Source organism: Phoca vitulina, unplaced genomic scaffold, assembly GCF_004348235.1.
Source record: "Phoca vitulina isolate PV1807 unplaced genomic scaffold, GSC_HSeal_1.0 scaffold11, whole genome shotgun sequence".
Lineage (NCBI taxonomy): Eukaryota > Metazoa > Chordata > Mammalia > Carnivora > Phocidae > Phoca > Phoca vitulina.
Genome location: NW_022589714.1, coordinates 47,019,723 through 47,035,171, shown reverse-complemented (window position 1 = coordinate 47,035,171; position 15,449 = coordinate 47,019,723). Strand labels below are relative to the sequence as shown.

Genomic DNA, 15,449 nt, shown 5'->3' with positions numbered 1-15,449 from the left:
TTTTCCTTTCCTTTTTCCTTTCCTTTCCTTTCCTTTCCTTTCCTTTCTTCTTTCTCTTTCTTTCTTTCTTTCTTTTCTTTCCTTCCTTCCTTCCTTCCTTCCTTCCTTCCTTCCTTCCTTCCTTCCTTTTCTTTCTCTTCTTTCTCTTCTTTCCTTTTCTCTTTCTCTTTCTTTTCCTTTTCTTTCTTTTCTTTCTTCCCTTCTTCCCTTTCTTTCCTCTTTCCTTTCTTTCTTTCTTTCTTTCTTTCTCTTTCTTTCTTTCTTTCTTTCTTTCCTCTTTCCTTTCTTTCTTTTTTCCTTTCTTTTTTCCTTTCCTTTTTCCTTTCCTTTCCTTTCCTTTCCTTTCCTTTCCTTTCCTTTCTTCTTTCTCTTTCTTTCTTTCTTTCTTTCTTTTCTTTCCTTCCTTCCTTCCTTCCTTCCTTCCTTCCTTCCTTCCTTCCTTTCTTTTCTTTCTTTCTTTCTTTCTTTCTTTTTTGTTTAAGATTTTATTTATTTATTCGAGAGAGGCAGAGGGAGAAGCAGGCTCCCCACAGAGCAGGGAGCCCGGTCCCAGGACCCTGGGATCATGACCTGAGCGCAAGGCAGACGCTTAACCGACTGAGCCACCCAGGCGCCCCATGGTATTCTGTTTCTTTTCAGTCATCCTTATCAGCCGTGTATGTCCATTTAGTGAGGTTGGTTTTGTTAAAGGACATAATGCAGTATCCATAAATGCGTTTAATTATCATAATTAACGAAAATACACAGAAAAGTTTAAAAAAAAAGTGAGGTGCCCCCTTCAGCCTCTAGGGGGCTGAAGAGCCAGCTTTGCATTCTTGGATACCCCTCCCTCAGAATTAGGCTGGAGACTGGACTATGAAGGACCATTCACACCCCCCATACGTTAAGTTGTAATACTTAATTTCTTATGTTTTAGATAAGGAGAAATGGAGATTCTCATATTGTCTTCCCACACCCCACTCTGAATTTCTTTCAAGAAATGGATCAGGAGAGGGGCACCTGGGTAGCTCAGTCAGTTGAGCATGGCGCTCTCGATCTCTGCTCAGGTCTTGATCTCAGGGTCTTGATCTCAGGGTCCTGAGTTCAAGCCCCATACTGGGCTCCAGGCTGGGTGTGGAAACTACTTAAAGAGAGAGAGAGAGAGCTTTCTGCATCCCCAAATTGGAGGCCATAGAAATGTTTATCCAGCTGTCTGCTTTTTTCTGGACAGAATAGGAGGAGGACTTAATCTAGGGTCCCTGGGTAGAACTTTATTTCAGTATAATTAGTTTCTTTCATAATCCCATGTATTTTATCTTATACATTTAACACTTATTCTGATAAGGGGTCCATGCACACAAAAAAGTTGAAAGCCCTTGAAGTAGGGTCTTCCCCACCTCTGCACTTCTCAATATCCTCTACAACAAATTGGCTATCTTTTTAACTTTTGCTTTAGTTTTCTCTCTCACTTAGTGTTTGTTGTTCACAAAGAAATAAAAGTCAGATTTTTTTTCTCTTTCACACATCCCAGGTGCCCCTTGTATGTGATGACAAGCAGCCCTGCAAATTCATAGAGAGCAGCAGAGGCGTGATGGCATGGCTCGATGTACCCATGACTTGCTTGCCACACCAATAAACCTCAGGTCACACAGCATCTGGATTCTTGCGTTGCCAACATGGCAGATGGCTACATTGCTCTGTCCACAGTAGCCTGGCTAATCTCTGGACACTTATTCTCTGAGAGTTTATTCATTCAGTAGATGTGCACCCAGTCCCTGTGATGGGCTGATGCTGTGCTGGGTACTGGGACGTGGAGAAAGGAGAGTCTGCCTCTGCCTCTCAGGAACCCAGCGGGGTGAAAGGAATGTCAAAGCTAGACAGCTGTGACCTTGTAAGTTCCAGGGGATAGCCAAGGCGAGCACAGGGCTGCAGAGTAAGCACTGCACAGCATCCTGGAGTAATACTACTACTATTATTGTTTTTATTTTGGGTCTTGGCCCATCCCATAGCACATTCTTTTTTTAAAAAATTTAATTTATGGGGGCGCCTGGGTGGCTCAGTCGTTAAGCGTCTGCCTTTCAGCTCAGGTCATGATCTCAGCGTCCTGGGATCGAGCCCCGCATCGGGCTCCCTGCTCAGCGGGAAGCCTACTTCTCCCTCTCCCACTCTCCCTGCTTGTGTTCCCTCTCTCACTGTCTCTCTCTCTCTGTCAAAAAATAAATCTTTACAAAAAATTTTTTTTAATTTATTTATCTTTTTAAGTAAGCTCAATGTGGGGCTTGAACTCAGGACCCTGAGATCACGAGACACATGCTCTAAGGGGTGACTGGGTGGCTCAGTCAGTGAAGCGTGTGACTTGTGATCTTGGGGTTGTGAGTTTGAGCCCCATGTTGCGTGTAGAGTTTACTTTAAATAAATAAATAAAATATTTTTTTTTAAAGATTTTATTTTATTTATTTGATAGAGAGAGCACAAGCAAGGGGAGTGGCAGGCTGAGGGAGAGGGAGAAGCAGACCCCCTGTGGAGCAGGGAGACTGATACGGGGCTCGATCCCAGGACCCTGGGATCATGACCTGAGCCGAAGGCAGACGCTTAACAACTGAGCCACCCAGGCGCCCCTAAATAAATAAATAAATAGTCTTAAAAAAAAAAAAGTCAGATGCTCTACTGACCAAGCCAGCCAGGGGCCCCTGGAGTATTATTTTATTTATTTTTTTTTTTTTAAAGATTTTATTTTTTATTTATTTGACAGAGAGAGAGGGAGACAGCTAGAGAGGGAACACAAGCAGGGGGAGTGGGAGAGGGAGAAGCAGGCTCCCGGCCGAGCAGAGAGCCCGATGCGGGGCTCGATCCCAGGACCCTGGGATCATGACCTGAGCCGAAGGCAGACGCTCAACGACTGAGCCACCCAGGCGCCCCTGGAGTATTATTTTTATATAAAGTTGGGGAAGGGACTTTTTTTTTATATAAAACAAGCAAGGATCTTTACAGAGTAGGTTTCTTTTCTTTTTTTTTAGATTTCATTTATTTATTTGTTGGGAGAGAGACAGAGAGCACAGCAGGGGGAGGGGCAGAGGCAGAGGGAGAAGCAGGCTCACTGCCAAGCAAGGAGCCGGATGCAGAACTCGATCCCAGGACGCTGGGATCATGACCCGAGCCGAAGGCAGATGCTTAACCGACTGAGCCACCCAGGTGTCCCTAGAGTAGGTTTCAGTGTGAATTTTTTGAGCTGAACTAGGTGTCGAAGAGCAGAGCCTAGCACAGAATACATGAATACGTGCTCAATTTTAACAAAATGGAATTGTTAAAAAAAAAAAAAATGGAATTGCTCAGAGAACTTTTGGCTGTTTAGCAATAGTAAAAGGAACTCAAACTGGCTTCCCCAGCACAGCAAAAACTACGCACTCAGTGAAGGCCTGTTGAATGGCGCTCACGCTGACCCCTCCGTCCCCACTGCCCCGCAGGCACCCCCTGCTTGCCGCCCCGTCTGTCCATGGCCCTCCCACCTCTAGCTCTGCCCCGGCTGTCCTCTGCTCCTTCCAGCAAGATGTTCTTAACTGCTTGTCCTGCTCCTGCTACCAGGAGGCCGCTGCTGCTGCGCTTGCCCCCGTTATGCCAGAGGAACCTGATGTCCCTGCTGACGGCTGTCCGGCCGTCGCTGCCCGAGAGCAGCCTACTCCGGGTGCTGCAGGTTGCACAACAAGCCCAGAGGCGCGGCGCCGACGCCTGGCTCCGGGCCCTGGGGCAGTTGCTGCAGAGGGACCTGAGTGCAGGGGTAGTGATTGACGGAGCGTCCCCGCTGTCTACACGCTGCCGGAGACAGCTCCAGGGCCTGTGCGGGCGGCTGCGCCAGGGAGGCAGGGGGCTGAAGTTAGCCCAGGCTCCCGTTCCCGAAGAGGAAGAAGAGGAGGAGAAGGAGGACAAGGACTCCCCGCGGCCTGGGAAACGCAGAAAGGGGCCAGAGGAAGAGCCTGCCAGTCCTGAGGGCCAGAGGGCCCCCAAAAGGTTCCGACGTTTGGAAAGGGAAGGGGAAGAAGGTCAGGAGGAGGAGAGACATGAACCTGAATCTTTGGAGACCCAGGCAGATGGAGGAGGTGCCTCACCCGTTAAGAACCAGCCTGTCAGAGCCGAGCCCAGGGAGGCTGGTCAGAGTCTGGAGGAGGCTCAGGGCCTAGCCGAGAATTTGGAGTTGCCCAAAGCTGTCCAGGTACTAGAGTGGGGAGGCTGGGTTTAGAGTGATCCTCCAGGAGTGGGGGGTTTATCCAGGGCAAAAGCTGGTTGGGAGACTATTTCCCAACTGGGATAACTGGAGTCCATGGAGCAGGGGTGGGGTTAAGGGAATAGTCTCTGCTCCACAGACTCTGAGGGGGGGGTGGTGAGGAAGTTATTGGAAAGGGAGGATCCTTTGGCCTTAATGATCTACAACACGAGGTTAAAGGATTGCCAGGCAAGAAGAGAAGGTCCAGAACTGTCCTGTGGAGGGTGTGGAATCGTGCCAGCCTCCAGCCAGTCCTCCTAACCCATTAAGGTCGGTGCAGAGAGGACAAGTCTAGGCGGCTGCATTTCCACAGGCCTTGTTGACTTTGAGTTCTTAAGCACCTCTCAAGGTTTAGGCTTCGTGTTCTTGCCTCTTGAATCATCCTTGCCTGCTAGCTCCCGCTGATGCGGGGCCTTCTTGGGAGAGGGGGCTAGGACTGGGCCTGGGGCCACACTGTGTTGGTAGGGACTTGGCACTGACTGGGCTCTCCTCTGCAGGACCAGCTTCCCAGGCTGCAGCAGCTGCTCAAGACCTTCGGGGAGGTATCTGGCCCCCGCTCACCATTGCCCCTCATCCACCTGCCGCCTAGACCTCAGCCCTGCCCAGGGAAGCATAGGCTGTTTGGACAGTGGGGGGTCGGAGTGGGGGTCTGAGGACAGTCACTGCAGGGGCTTGTCTTGGCCCAAAGGACAGATATGTCATCTAACCCCAGACAAGTCCCTCTCCTCTGGTAGCATCCAGGCTCCTCATCCACCCACGCTGCCAGACAAAGGGGTGGTCTCTGACTCGTCCCCAAGGGCTCTGCCAGTGCAAACATGGGATTTGCCTTTCCAGGGGTTGGAGGGCGCCCCCCCGCCCGAGCTGCAGCTTCTCCACGAATGCAGTCCCAGCCAGGTGAGTCCAGAAAGACTGCCTGGCCCTGAGGATACATCCCCTCTCCCCAGCCTTTTTCCATTTAAGTCTGTGTTTCCTTGCCTCACGTGGGAATGGGGGGAGGGGATTTTGTTGGGGTTTTTGGCCCCTTGGGTCGGGGTCACCCTGTGTGCCCTCTTTTAGCCCTTGGATCCTCACCCCGGGGGTAGTTCTCCCTGCCTCACCTTACCTTGGAGTGTCCTTGCCCTGCCCATTCTGCTGCCCGGTCGGCTTGAGACAGCCTAGCAGGGGCAGACTGAGTGTGTCTGTGTCGTCCCTCCTACTTGGCAGGTGGACCTGCTGTGTGCCCAGCTGCAGCTCCCGCAGCTCTCAGACCCAGCTCTCCTGCAGTTCTGCACCTGGCTCCTGTCCGTTTCACCAGATCTTAGCCTTAGCAATGCGACTGTTCTGACCAAGAGCCTCTTCCTTAGACGGGTAGGTGCGTTGCGATACGCTTGGCGTGCTAGGGACTATGGGGGAGAGAATCTGAGCCCTCAAAAGGGTGGCGCTTGGGAGAGCGGGTTCCCAACCTTGTAAGGCGTCTGGCCAGTCGAGGCAGCCTGGGGCAAGGGAAGGGCATGAACCTCCAGGCCATCTATCCACACGGCATCAAATGCATCAAATTCCTCCTTCTCGGGCCCCAGACCTTCCCAGAAGCTGAAGGGATTTCGGAGCTGGGGAAGGAAGCTTTGTATCTTTTCCAATGGGGGAATCCATGTGAGTTCTAGATAAAAGAACTTATGTTTTTTTCTTTGTAACATGTATCACCATCTTAAATACATGTCTGGTAAACATTTATTAAAGGGAAGAAGAAACGAATGGATTAATATTTTCCTCCCCGTTGGCTGTAGATTCTCTCCCTGACTTCCTCAGCCTCCCGCCTGCTCATGACTGCCCTGACCTCCTTCTGTGCCAAGTATGCCTATCCTGTCTGGAAAGCCCTTCTTGGCCCCGTGCTCCAGGCCCCAGGAACAGGTAATTCTGGAACCAGCCCCAGGCCTGGTAGCTCTGCCCTCTCGGTTCCCAGCACCCTTCACTCCAGAGGACCCTGGCAGTTGTGTATTCAGTCAGTAAAGATACCTTGCTTCCCTGCCGATGCCCCCCTATAATGAGCCAGGCGTTCTGTTCCATCCTGTCCTGCCATTTGCCCCCAGACCTCCCCCCTCTGCTGTCCCCTCCCCAGGTCCAGCTCAAACAGAGTTACTGTGTTGCCTTCTGAGGGATGAGGCCCTGGAGCCAGACATGCAGCTTCTAATGCTGGGGTGAGTGTATAGGCCCCTACTCCCAGCCCCTCGCACCGGCCCAGCCTGCTCCTGGCATTCTGGAGCTGGAGCCGCCTGGGTAACAGGTCCTGTGCCTGAAAGACGGGCAGTGGCCCAGTGGATGCCCCTCTCGCTGTGGCCCGAGCCTGGCTTGTGCCTTCCCCCCGTGGCCCTGTGCAAGTTGCCATCCCAGGACCCTGCCCAGGTGGCGCCGGGTTCCAGGCTTCCGGGCCAGGTGCCTTGGGGAGCACAGGGGAGAGGCTGGTGGTCGCCCCTCTGGAGCAGTTCACAGCGTAGCTGGAGCATGGTTAAGAGTTCCGGCTCTGGAGCCAGGCGGACAGGATTTCGAATCTCAGCCTTGCCCTGGGTCAATTCAAACAGCTTTCTCCATGTCTCTGAGCCTCTGTTTCCTCATATGAAAAATGGGGATGGGGGCCCCTGGGTGGCTCAGTCGTTAAGCGTCTGCCTTCGGCTCAGGTCATGATCCCAGGGTCCTGGGATCGAGCCCCGCATCAGGCTCCCTGCTTGGCGGGAAGCCTGCTTCTCCCTCTCCCACTCCCCCTGCTTGTGTTCCTGCTCTCGCTGTGTCTCTGTCAAATAAATAAAATATTTAAAAAAAAAAAAAAAGAGAGAAAGAAAAATGGGGATGATATATACTCGGTAGGACTTTTCTAGATATTAAATGTGATAATGTATATAGACCTCAGCACAGTACTTGGCCCCGAGTTGGTGCTCAAAAATTGTTATTAAATTGGTGTTCAATTTGGCTATTAAAACTGGGGAGTCAAGATCCAGACACGTAGAAACAAATGACTAGCTAAGAGCCCACTGACACTAAAGTGAACTATAAAATGCTGACTCTCACGTGAGAAGGGGACAGTCTGAACAGTAACATCAGCCACCACTGATCGAGTCCTTTCTCTGTGCGTTAGAGTCATTCTCTCAGTTAGTCTTCACCCAGTGCTGTGAGGTGGGTGCCGTGGCCGCCCTAGAGACGGAAAACCTGAAGCCCAGGGCTGTTAAGGGACGTGGGCCAAAGGTCACAGAGCCAGCAAGTGAGAAAGCCTGGGATCAGACTCCAGGCCGTGCAGCCAGGAGGCCACACTGCTCCCGGGGGTGACACGCTCCCTTTCCACACGAGCGGAGGACTGCCCTAGCCCAGGAAGCACAGCTGGAGTGGACGTCCCCGTGGGCTGGGCTCTGCCCTCTAAAAAGCCTTATGGACCTCTTACTGCGCCATCGTCCTCTTCCCTGGGTCACCCTTACCTTCTGTACTCACGATGCACTCTCCACTCCTGCTTGCTTTTCAGGAAACCTTGGTGCACCTTACACCAAATCCTTCGTGGTCTGCCCCAGGAGTCTTGGGTTGTAGCCTTCCCAGCACCGAGTGTGGGCTGGCTACTGGGTGGCTGCCAACATGGGTCGGGGGGCGGGGGGCTCTGACTACTTGCTCTGTTGGCTGGGGGATCTTGGCTGTCTCCGGGGCCTTGCCCTGCCTTGGGGGTAGGAGCAGTAGATACCCAGATGTGGGCTGTCCTCAGCGGGGCCTGTGCTTTTTGTAGACAGATCTTGGAGCTGCCCTGGAAAGAGGACACTTTCTTGGTGTTGCAGTCACTGCTGGAGCGGCGGGTGAGCAGGCTGCCTTGGGGAAGGGTGGGTGAGGAAGCGCCGCGGTGCTGTGGACGGGCGTGGGCCTCCTGGGTTTCTGGTCCCTCCGGGGATGGAGGCAAGCAGAACAGCTGCCCTGCAGCAAGCTGGGCCGTGACAGCGGGTGAGTCCTGGGGCTTGAAAGGCTGGTAGCCGAGAGCGGACTGCGTGGTAGAGCCCAGCTCTGCCTCTTCCTAGCTGCGTGGCCTTGGGGAGGGACTTGTGTGTGTGTGTGAAATTTTATTTCATTTATTTTATTTTTATTTATTTTTATTTTATTTTATTTTATTTTATTTTGGTTTATTTGAGAGAGAGAGAGCAAGTGAATGCAGGAGGGAGAGGGAGAGAGAATCTGAAGCCGACTCCATGCTGAGCACGAAGCCTGACAGGGGGCTCGATCCCATAATCCTGGGATCGTGACCCGAACAGAATTAAGAGATGCTTAACTGACTGAGCCACCCAGGCGCCCCGAATTTAATTTTATTTTTGAATAAATAAATAATAAACATGTTCACAATTTTTTAAAAAGATTTTATTTATTTGAGAGAGAGAGACAGAGATAGCACGAGTCGGGAGGAGAGGGAGAAGCAAACTCCCCGCGGAGCAGGGAGCCTGACGCGGGGCTCGAGCCCAGCTCGATCCCAGGACCTTGGGATCATGATCTGAGCTGAAGGCAGACACTTAGCCAACTGAGCCACCCAGGTGCCCCTCACAAATTTTTTTTTAAGATTTTACTTATTTATTTGAGAGAGAGAGAGTGCATATGTGTGAGTGGGGGCAGGGGCGGAGGAAGAGGGAGGGCGAGAATCCCAAGCGGACTCCCCACTCAGTGCAGAGCCCTACTCAGGGCTCAGTCCCATGACCCTGAGATCATGACCTGAGCCGAAACTAAGAGTCAGATGATTAACCGACTGAGGCACCCAAGCGCCTCTATATTCACAAATTTTAAAGCTCAAAGGATATAGTGAAAAATGCGCCCCCCCCATCCAGACTCCCCTCTCCAGGGCTAGTCAGCATTAGTAGTTTCAGGGGAACTCTCCCAGAGGTGCTTTTATATACAAGGACACGTGTTTAAGGTGACTTTTTGCCTACTTTTTTGCGTAGATGACAACACAGCGAGCTCAGGGCTCTGTACTTCGCTTTTTTAACTTACAGTATATTTTGGCAATTTTGCCATATGACTACCTAAAGTTCCGCCTCATTTGTTTATAACTTAGGTAGCTGACCTAACCTCTTTATGCCTCAGTTTTCCCATCTACAAAAGGGGAGTGATGATAGTATGTACCACACAAGGCCGGGGTGAGGTCGAAATGCTCATTGGTGTAAAATGCTCAGAACAGTGCCTGATGCATAACAAGTATTTATTAAATTATTATTAAGGAGAGCTTTTGTTGTTATGCTGGCCGTACCCTGGGGACTCCTCAGCCCTTTATATCTTCAATCACCAAGTGAGGCCGAGACCTGTGTGCCAGGCTTTATGTGCATTATCTCATTTAATTCTTTACCGTCTTTAGCGTTAGATATCATGAGCGCCATTTTTACAGATGCAGAAACTGAGGCTTTGTTTGGTTATGTGACCTGTCCAGGGTTACTTACTTAGAAAGTGGTAGAAGTCGGAATTGAATCCAGGGCCCTTTCTTCTTCTCTTGTCTCATCTCCCAATGTGTGCAGGTGGAGATGACCCCTGAGAAGTTCAGTGTGTTGATGGAGAAGCTCTGTAAAGAGGGGCCAGCAGCCACCACGTCTGTGGCCTATGCCAAGCTCATGCTGACGGTGATGACCAAGTATCAGGCCAATGTGAGTATTGGTAGGGCCATGAGGGCTGGTGCTGCTGCTCTGAGTATGCCACGAGCGGGTACTTCTAGATGTTTGCCAGGGAAGACACCCTGAGTGTTAACCAGGGAAGCTACAAGTTCAAGCCTCAGACTGGGGCATGAGACTGCTTAGGAGTTCGTTCATCCAGCCCACACTGCCATGAGCCAGATGCTGTGTGGGGCTCTGAGGAATCAACAGTGTCCATAACACAGTCCCTGTCCTTGACTTGACACTCTCCACTGGTGCCAAGCTAGTGAGGCGGGAGAGAGATGATAACCAGATCAGCATAGTATCTGGAAGGAGCCAGGCGAGAGGTGTGCACGGGGCATTTGGTTGCAGAGGGGGAGGAGGCAACTAAACCTTGTTTGTGGTTGGGAGTTCGGACAGGCTGCTCAGCTCTGAAAGGGTGAGTGGTGGCCAAGGGCCAAGACTGAGGAAAGGGCATTTCAGGCAAAGGAAACCGTATAAGCGATGAGCATCCAAGGGGATCTACAGGTAGTAGCTGAGGTCTAAAAATGTGAGAGTGGATGGTGGGAGGGGTGAGGTTAGAGGTCAGAGTTAAAACACTGAGAGCTAATACCACAGAGCCCCTGCTACGGCTTAGGCACTGTTCGAAGCCCTTTGCTTATGTTAACTTGCTAGTTTATTCCGTGTGTTGGCCCAATGATAAAATACTATTATTAACTCCATTTTATAGATGATGAAGTTGAAACCCAGAAAGATTAAAGTGACCTGCCCAAGGTGCCATGGCCAGGCCATGCTAGCATCCTATGGAAGACCCTGTAGGTTATGATGAGGAGCATGGACTTTTATCTTGAAGGTCAGGTATCCTTGGCTGTTGGCTCTTAACCTTTTTTGGGGAGTCACAGTCCCATTTGATGACTTGATGAAAGCTATAGATCCTTGAGTGACTTGGTCAGATTTGCATTTTGTAAAGGAGTCTCTGGCATCTATAAGGAGTGGAGACTGGAGAGAAGATACATGGCAGAGACCTGTCAGGAGGTTGTAGTGGCAGGTCAGGGAAGAAATAGCAGGCCCCAGAAGGAATGTGGCAGCCACAACAGAGTATCTCTGACCCTCAGTTTTCTCATCTGTATAATGGGAGGGTTGTGCAGATTACATGAAGTTATGTTTATAAAGTGTTGCTACGTAGTAAGCACCCAATAATTGTCATCTGTTATTAGTGTGGCTGACTTAGTAAGTTGTACAGTTAATATTTGACCCCAGGTCCACTTGAACACAAAGACCTTGTATAATCATGGTGAAGTAAAAGTAATGCGTTTAGATATCTCCTCCATTGTCCTTGTGTCCTGATTCCTCTCTCTTTCCTCCTAAACAGTGCCATGGGGCAAAGGGGAAAGGGTTGCTGGAGTCCTGATATGATTCTTCCTTCTCCCCAGATCACTGAGATCCAGAGGCAGGGCCTGGCCACAGCCCTAGAGCTCAACACCACTTTCCTGAGGAAGTCCCTGAAGGCCGCCCTGAGACATCTGGCCCCCTGACCATGCACTAAGGGACCACACTCCTGGAGCTCCCTCACCAGCTGCCTGAAGGACACTTCTGCCCTCAGCACCTCACCCTGACCCCTTGCCTGGGGGTAAAGGCTGAGGTCCGCTGCCTCCCTGCTCCAGGACGCAGAGAGGACATCTTGGCCTCCCAGCCAGCAGGGAAGGTCCTGGGCTAAGCAGCCTTGATGAGCTTTATTTCCAAGGGATGCTGACCTTGGGCTCACTCCTTGTCACTTTTACTTCAGACTGTGGGGACAGAAACTTTCAGAAAGGCCTCAGTAGGGTCAAAGCAGACCTAGGTAGATGAATGATGCTTCAGGATCCCTGAGGTGACCTGTGTCCTCAGCACAAATATCTTGCACTCAAGTGTATGTTATGACCCTCTGTGTTCTGACTTGGATAATAATTTATTAAAAAGCAGGTATTTAATAAAAAGCAGGAAGTTTTAGTATTTTCTTCGAAGCAGCGTCTGCCTTCCTATGAACTCTGGGTATTTGTTGAAAACCAACAGACACCACCACCACCCACCCTACTCAGTGACAAGGGGCATCTTTTTCCTGGTGAAGGTGACAAAGTTCTCAAGTTCATTCATTCACATTCTTGGCGATGATGTGTGATGCCACTCCGCTCAGCCCTATCAGAGCTGTCTGTTGCGTAGGTGAAGTGTGCACTGACCCCTGGGGAATGGGGCCTTGAAGGTGGGTGCAGCTGTCTGGAGTTGGAGAAGGTTTGTTCATAGTAAACACTTAACTGGGTAGGTGTGATTCAATCAACTATCAGCTACCTTCCCAGCTCTTCCCCCACTGCAGGCTTCGAGGGGCCGGGAACAGAACTTTCATGACATTTCCCTTCTCACGACTTCTCTGAAACCATGAGCCCCAGAGCAAGATGATGAGGGACAGGTCAAGACTAAAGCCTGCTTTTGCGACCCGAAGCAGGGGCGATGGGAGGAAAAGGGTGGAGGGACAAACATGCGGGAACTGCACGCTCTCAGCGGCCATCACGCTGCGGTGCCCAGGACCGGCCTCTTAAGTGGCCGGCAGTAGCTGGCGCGAATGGGGATATTCTCCGCGTGCCACGGGGCGCCCGGGACCGCCGCACCTCCTCGCCTTCGAGCCAGTCTAGTTGTGCAACGCGCGGCAGCGCCCTCTAGCGGCAGCAGACGGCGGCGCTCCCCGGGATTGAGCGACCAGGCCGCGCTCGGGAGGAAGCTACAGGAAAAGGCATCTCGCGAGAACAAGAGCCCTATTTGAGCGCATGCGCGAACTCCATTGCTTTCTTTTTTGGTTACTGCGGCGCGAAGAGCCATGAGGTGAGTGGCGCTTAGGGAGCCATCCGCCCCCATCCGCGATTCCTGGCACCCTGGTAGGATGGGAAACTTGCGGGCTGAATCGGAGGTGGTCTTTGGCCCTGTTTCGCTCAGGGGCATGTGTCGCCGGGCGTCGTCCTGCAGTCCCCGGCCCCCAGTAGGGTATCTCTTCCTCGGGGCTTGTCGTTGTCGCGCCCAAATCGCCCGACGTGGTGTCCGGAATCCCCTCGGGTGGGGTGCGTGTGGAGGCCCGAGGCTTCCGACCACGCCGAAGCCTCCAGGTGCCGAGCGCTCGTCTTGCGTCTCTCCCGCAGCAGCAAAGTCTCCCGCGACACCCTGTACGAGGCGGTGCGGGAAGTTCTGCACGGGAACCAGCGCAAGCGCCGGAAGTAAGCCCGGGCTCGGGGGGAGGGCGGCGGCGTGCAGGCCGCGGGCGGCCGCCTGACTCTGTCGCCTTCTCGAAGGTTTTTGGAGACGGTGGAGCTGCAGATCAGCCTGAAGAACTATGACCCTCAGAAGGACAAACGCTTCTCGGGCACCGTCAGGTTGGCACCGCTCTGACCCCACCCAGCCCTCCGTGCGCCCCCGTGCCCGTCGCCACCCTCCAGGCTCCTGTTGAGCTTGAGACGTCGGGCGCGGGTGGCACGGACGCGCCTGGGTAGTTCAGACCCCCTGCCCCGGGCAGGCGTGGCTGGACGGACCCCCACCCTGGGTCTTAAAATAAGAGGGGAGGCGTGGGGAGGCCCTGGCCGAGCCCGCCGGCTAGTTTGAGAAGCCAGACTAGCTGTTGGTGAATTGGACGTTCTGGGTAAGGCTCCGTGGCTGCAGCGGCCCCAGACCCCTTCACCTGCTTTCGGAACCCCAGGCTGGGCTTGACCTGTTCTGTCCCCCAAAACGCAGGCTTAAGTCCACTCCCCGCCCCAAGTTCTCCGTATGTGTTTTGGGGGATCAGCAGCACTGTGATGAGGCCAAGGCAGTGGATATTCCCCACATGGACATTGAGGCCTTGAAGAAACTCAACAAGAATAAGAAATTAGTCAAGAAGCTGGGTGAGTGTGCCTTAGGGTGGTTTTGTATTTGGGCAGACAGTTGTCATGGGAGTGGTAGACAAGTGGCAGTACTGCCATCTGGATTTTAAAATGATGGGAGAGGGTGCAGAGAATCATGATGGAAAAGATTGCTGTGGTGGGTTAACTTGAGTGATAGTTTTTAACCTTTTAAAGATTCCTTTTTATATTTGCTTTGAGGATTCTTCTGAACAGGTGAGCTCCCCTAAGTTGACCAGTCAGGTGCTGGTATGTTCTGAAATAGGGTTTCTACTTAAAGCTCTCTCTGTTTCTTATTTTTTTTCTATCTTTGTCCTATGTGGTGGAAGCATTTCACAGATAGGAAACTGGTACCCTGGTTGTCCTGTGACTAGGAAGTGGGCAGGCAGGATTGGAACTCAAGCAGTCTTAACCAGTGTGTGCATTTACTATTGGAACATGAGGAGAGTGGGTCAGCCTGGGCTTCTGACACCAGGTTTCATGTGAATGTTGGGCCAGTAAAAGTTCAGGGGGTAGAGATAAGCTGGAATGAGGAGAGGATTAAAAAGACTTGGTACGTGGAGAAGAGGAGTAGAGTGTGGTGGTTAGAGGCCACTCTCGTGGTTGGTTGACGGAACTCTGTTTGGAGCTTGCCTTCGAGAGGCCAGATCCTAAGCATCCAATGGCTTCTTTTTACCAGCCAAGAAGTATGATGCCTTTTTGGCTTCAGAATCTCTGATCAAGCAGATCCCACGAATCCTGGGCCCAGGCCTGAATAAGGCTGGCAAGTTCCCTTCCTTGCTGACCCACAATGAGAACATGGTGGCCAAAGTGGATGAAGTAAAGTCCACCATCAAATTCCAGATGAAGAAGGTAAGGAGGTCTGACTGGGTTGCATAGCTTAGTTAAGCCGTGGTGGTGGTAGGCACCACCAGCCCTGAAGTTTAGCCCCATTCTCCAAATGGGAGCCCTGGTTTGCGTTTCTGTGGATACTTAGGACATGTGACAGTCACTGGGCAGAATTGAAGTTTTTCACATAGCCCTGGTCTTCCTGGCCTGGGGTCAGAGTACTGTTCGTAGGGTCACTGGAGGGGTGGGGAGGGGTGGGCCTGTAGATGTGCCTACTCTGATTCTTTTCCATCTAGCCGTCAGCCTGATTCGACCTCACTCTTCCCGCAGGTGCTGTGTCTGGCAGTGGCTGTTGGCCACGTGAAGATGACAGATGACGAGCTTGTGTACAACATCCACTTAGCAGTCAATTTCCTGGTGTCCTTGCTCAAGAAGAATTGGCAGAACGTCCGGGCTTTATACATCAAGAGCACCATGGGCAAGCCCCAGCGCCTGTACTAAGGCGCACAGTTGAATAAATCCTAGTGCTACCCTTACCTGTCTGCCTGTGACTAGGGAGAGGGAGGTGCTTTGTGAGCTGACACTGCATGCCATAGCACTGTGCTGGTGACAGCAGTTTCTGGCACCCACTGATGGGTGGTCATGTTCTCCATACTGCAGACCCGGAAGTACATTCTGTCTACCTTCAAAGCCATGTGGTCTTACTTAGATCTCTTGGATACTTTATAACATGTAATGGGCTGCTAACAGGACTGAAGCTTTTCTGAACCCTGAGAAGGGCAGATCTGGGCTAAGACTCCAGCCTGTAGTGCTCCCACTGCTTGCTACTGGAAAGGGAGGGGTAGGACCTTCACATTTTGAGGACAGTGACTCTTTTCTCAGCAG

General features: G+C 51.9%; 2 protein-coding genes across 2 annotated transcripts in view; both read left to right on the top strand.

Moving 5' to 3' along the window:
* The window catches only part of FANCE (FA complementation group E), a 13,878-nt gene extending 2,063 nt beyond the window's left edge, over positions 1-11,815 (top strand). Inside the window, exons 2-10 of the mRNA XM_032410188.1 lie at positions 3,562-4,186; positions 4,735-4,779; positions 5,072-5,131; positions 5,441-5,584; positions 6,001-6,124; positions 6,333-6,411; positions 7,974-8,040; positions 9,730-9,855; positions 11,274-11,815. Coding sequence (XP_032266079.1) covers positions 3,562-4,186; positions 4,735-4,779; positions 5,072-5,131; positions 5,441-5,584; positions 6,001-6,124; positions 6,333-6,411; positions 7,974-8,040; positions 9,730-9,855; positions 11,274-11,375 — 1,372 coding nt within the window. The 3' untranslated portion in view covers positions 11,376-11,815. The remainder of the gene's footprint in view (positions 1-3,561; positions 4,187-4,734; positions 4,780-5,071; positions 5,132-5,440; positions 5,585-6,000; positions 6,125-6,332; positions 6,412-7,973; positions 8,041-9,729; positions 9,856-11,273) is intronic.
* A 795-nt stretch (positions 11,816-12,610) lies between these two features.
* RPL10A (ribosomal protein L10a) lies at positions 12,611-15,100 on the top strand. Its single transcript, XM_032409961.1, has 6 exons — positions 12,611-12,693; positions 13,005-13,079; positions 13,155-13,235; positions 13,591-13,739; positions 14,416-14,588; positions 14,895-15,100. Exons 1-6 carry the CDS (start codon positions 12,689-12,691, stop codon positions 15,063-15,065), a joined length of 654 nt encoding a protein of 217 aa, XP_032265852.1. The 5' UTR covers positions 12,611-12,688; the 3' UTR covers positions 15,066-15,100.
* Positions 15,101-15,449: the final 349 nt, after the last annotated feature.

Excerpts from the sequence above, each read along its gene's own strand:
- RPL10A (XM_032409961.1), top strand. Across the intron at positions 13,080-13,154 it reads AACCAGCGCAAGCGCCGGAA|GTTTTTGGAGACGGTGGAGC; the intron begins GTAAGCCCGGGC and ends GCCTTCTCGAAG. Across the intron at positions 13,740-14,415 it reads GAAATTAGTCAAGAAGCTGG|CCAAGAAGTATGATGCCTTT; the intron begins GTGAGTGTGCCT and ends TCTTTTTACCAG.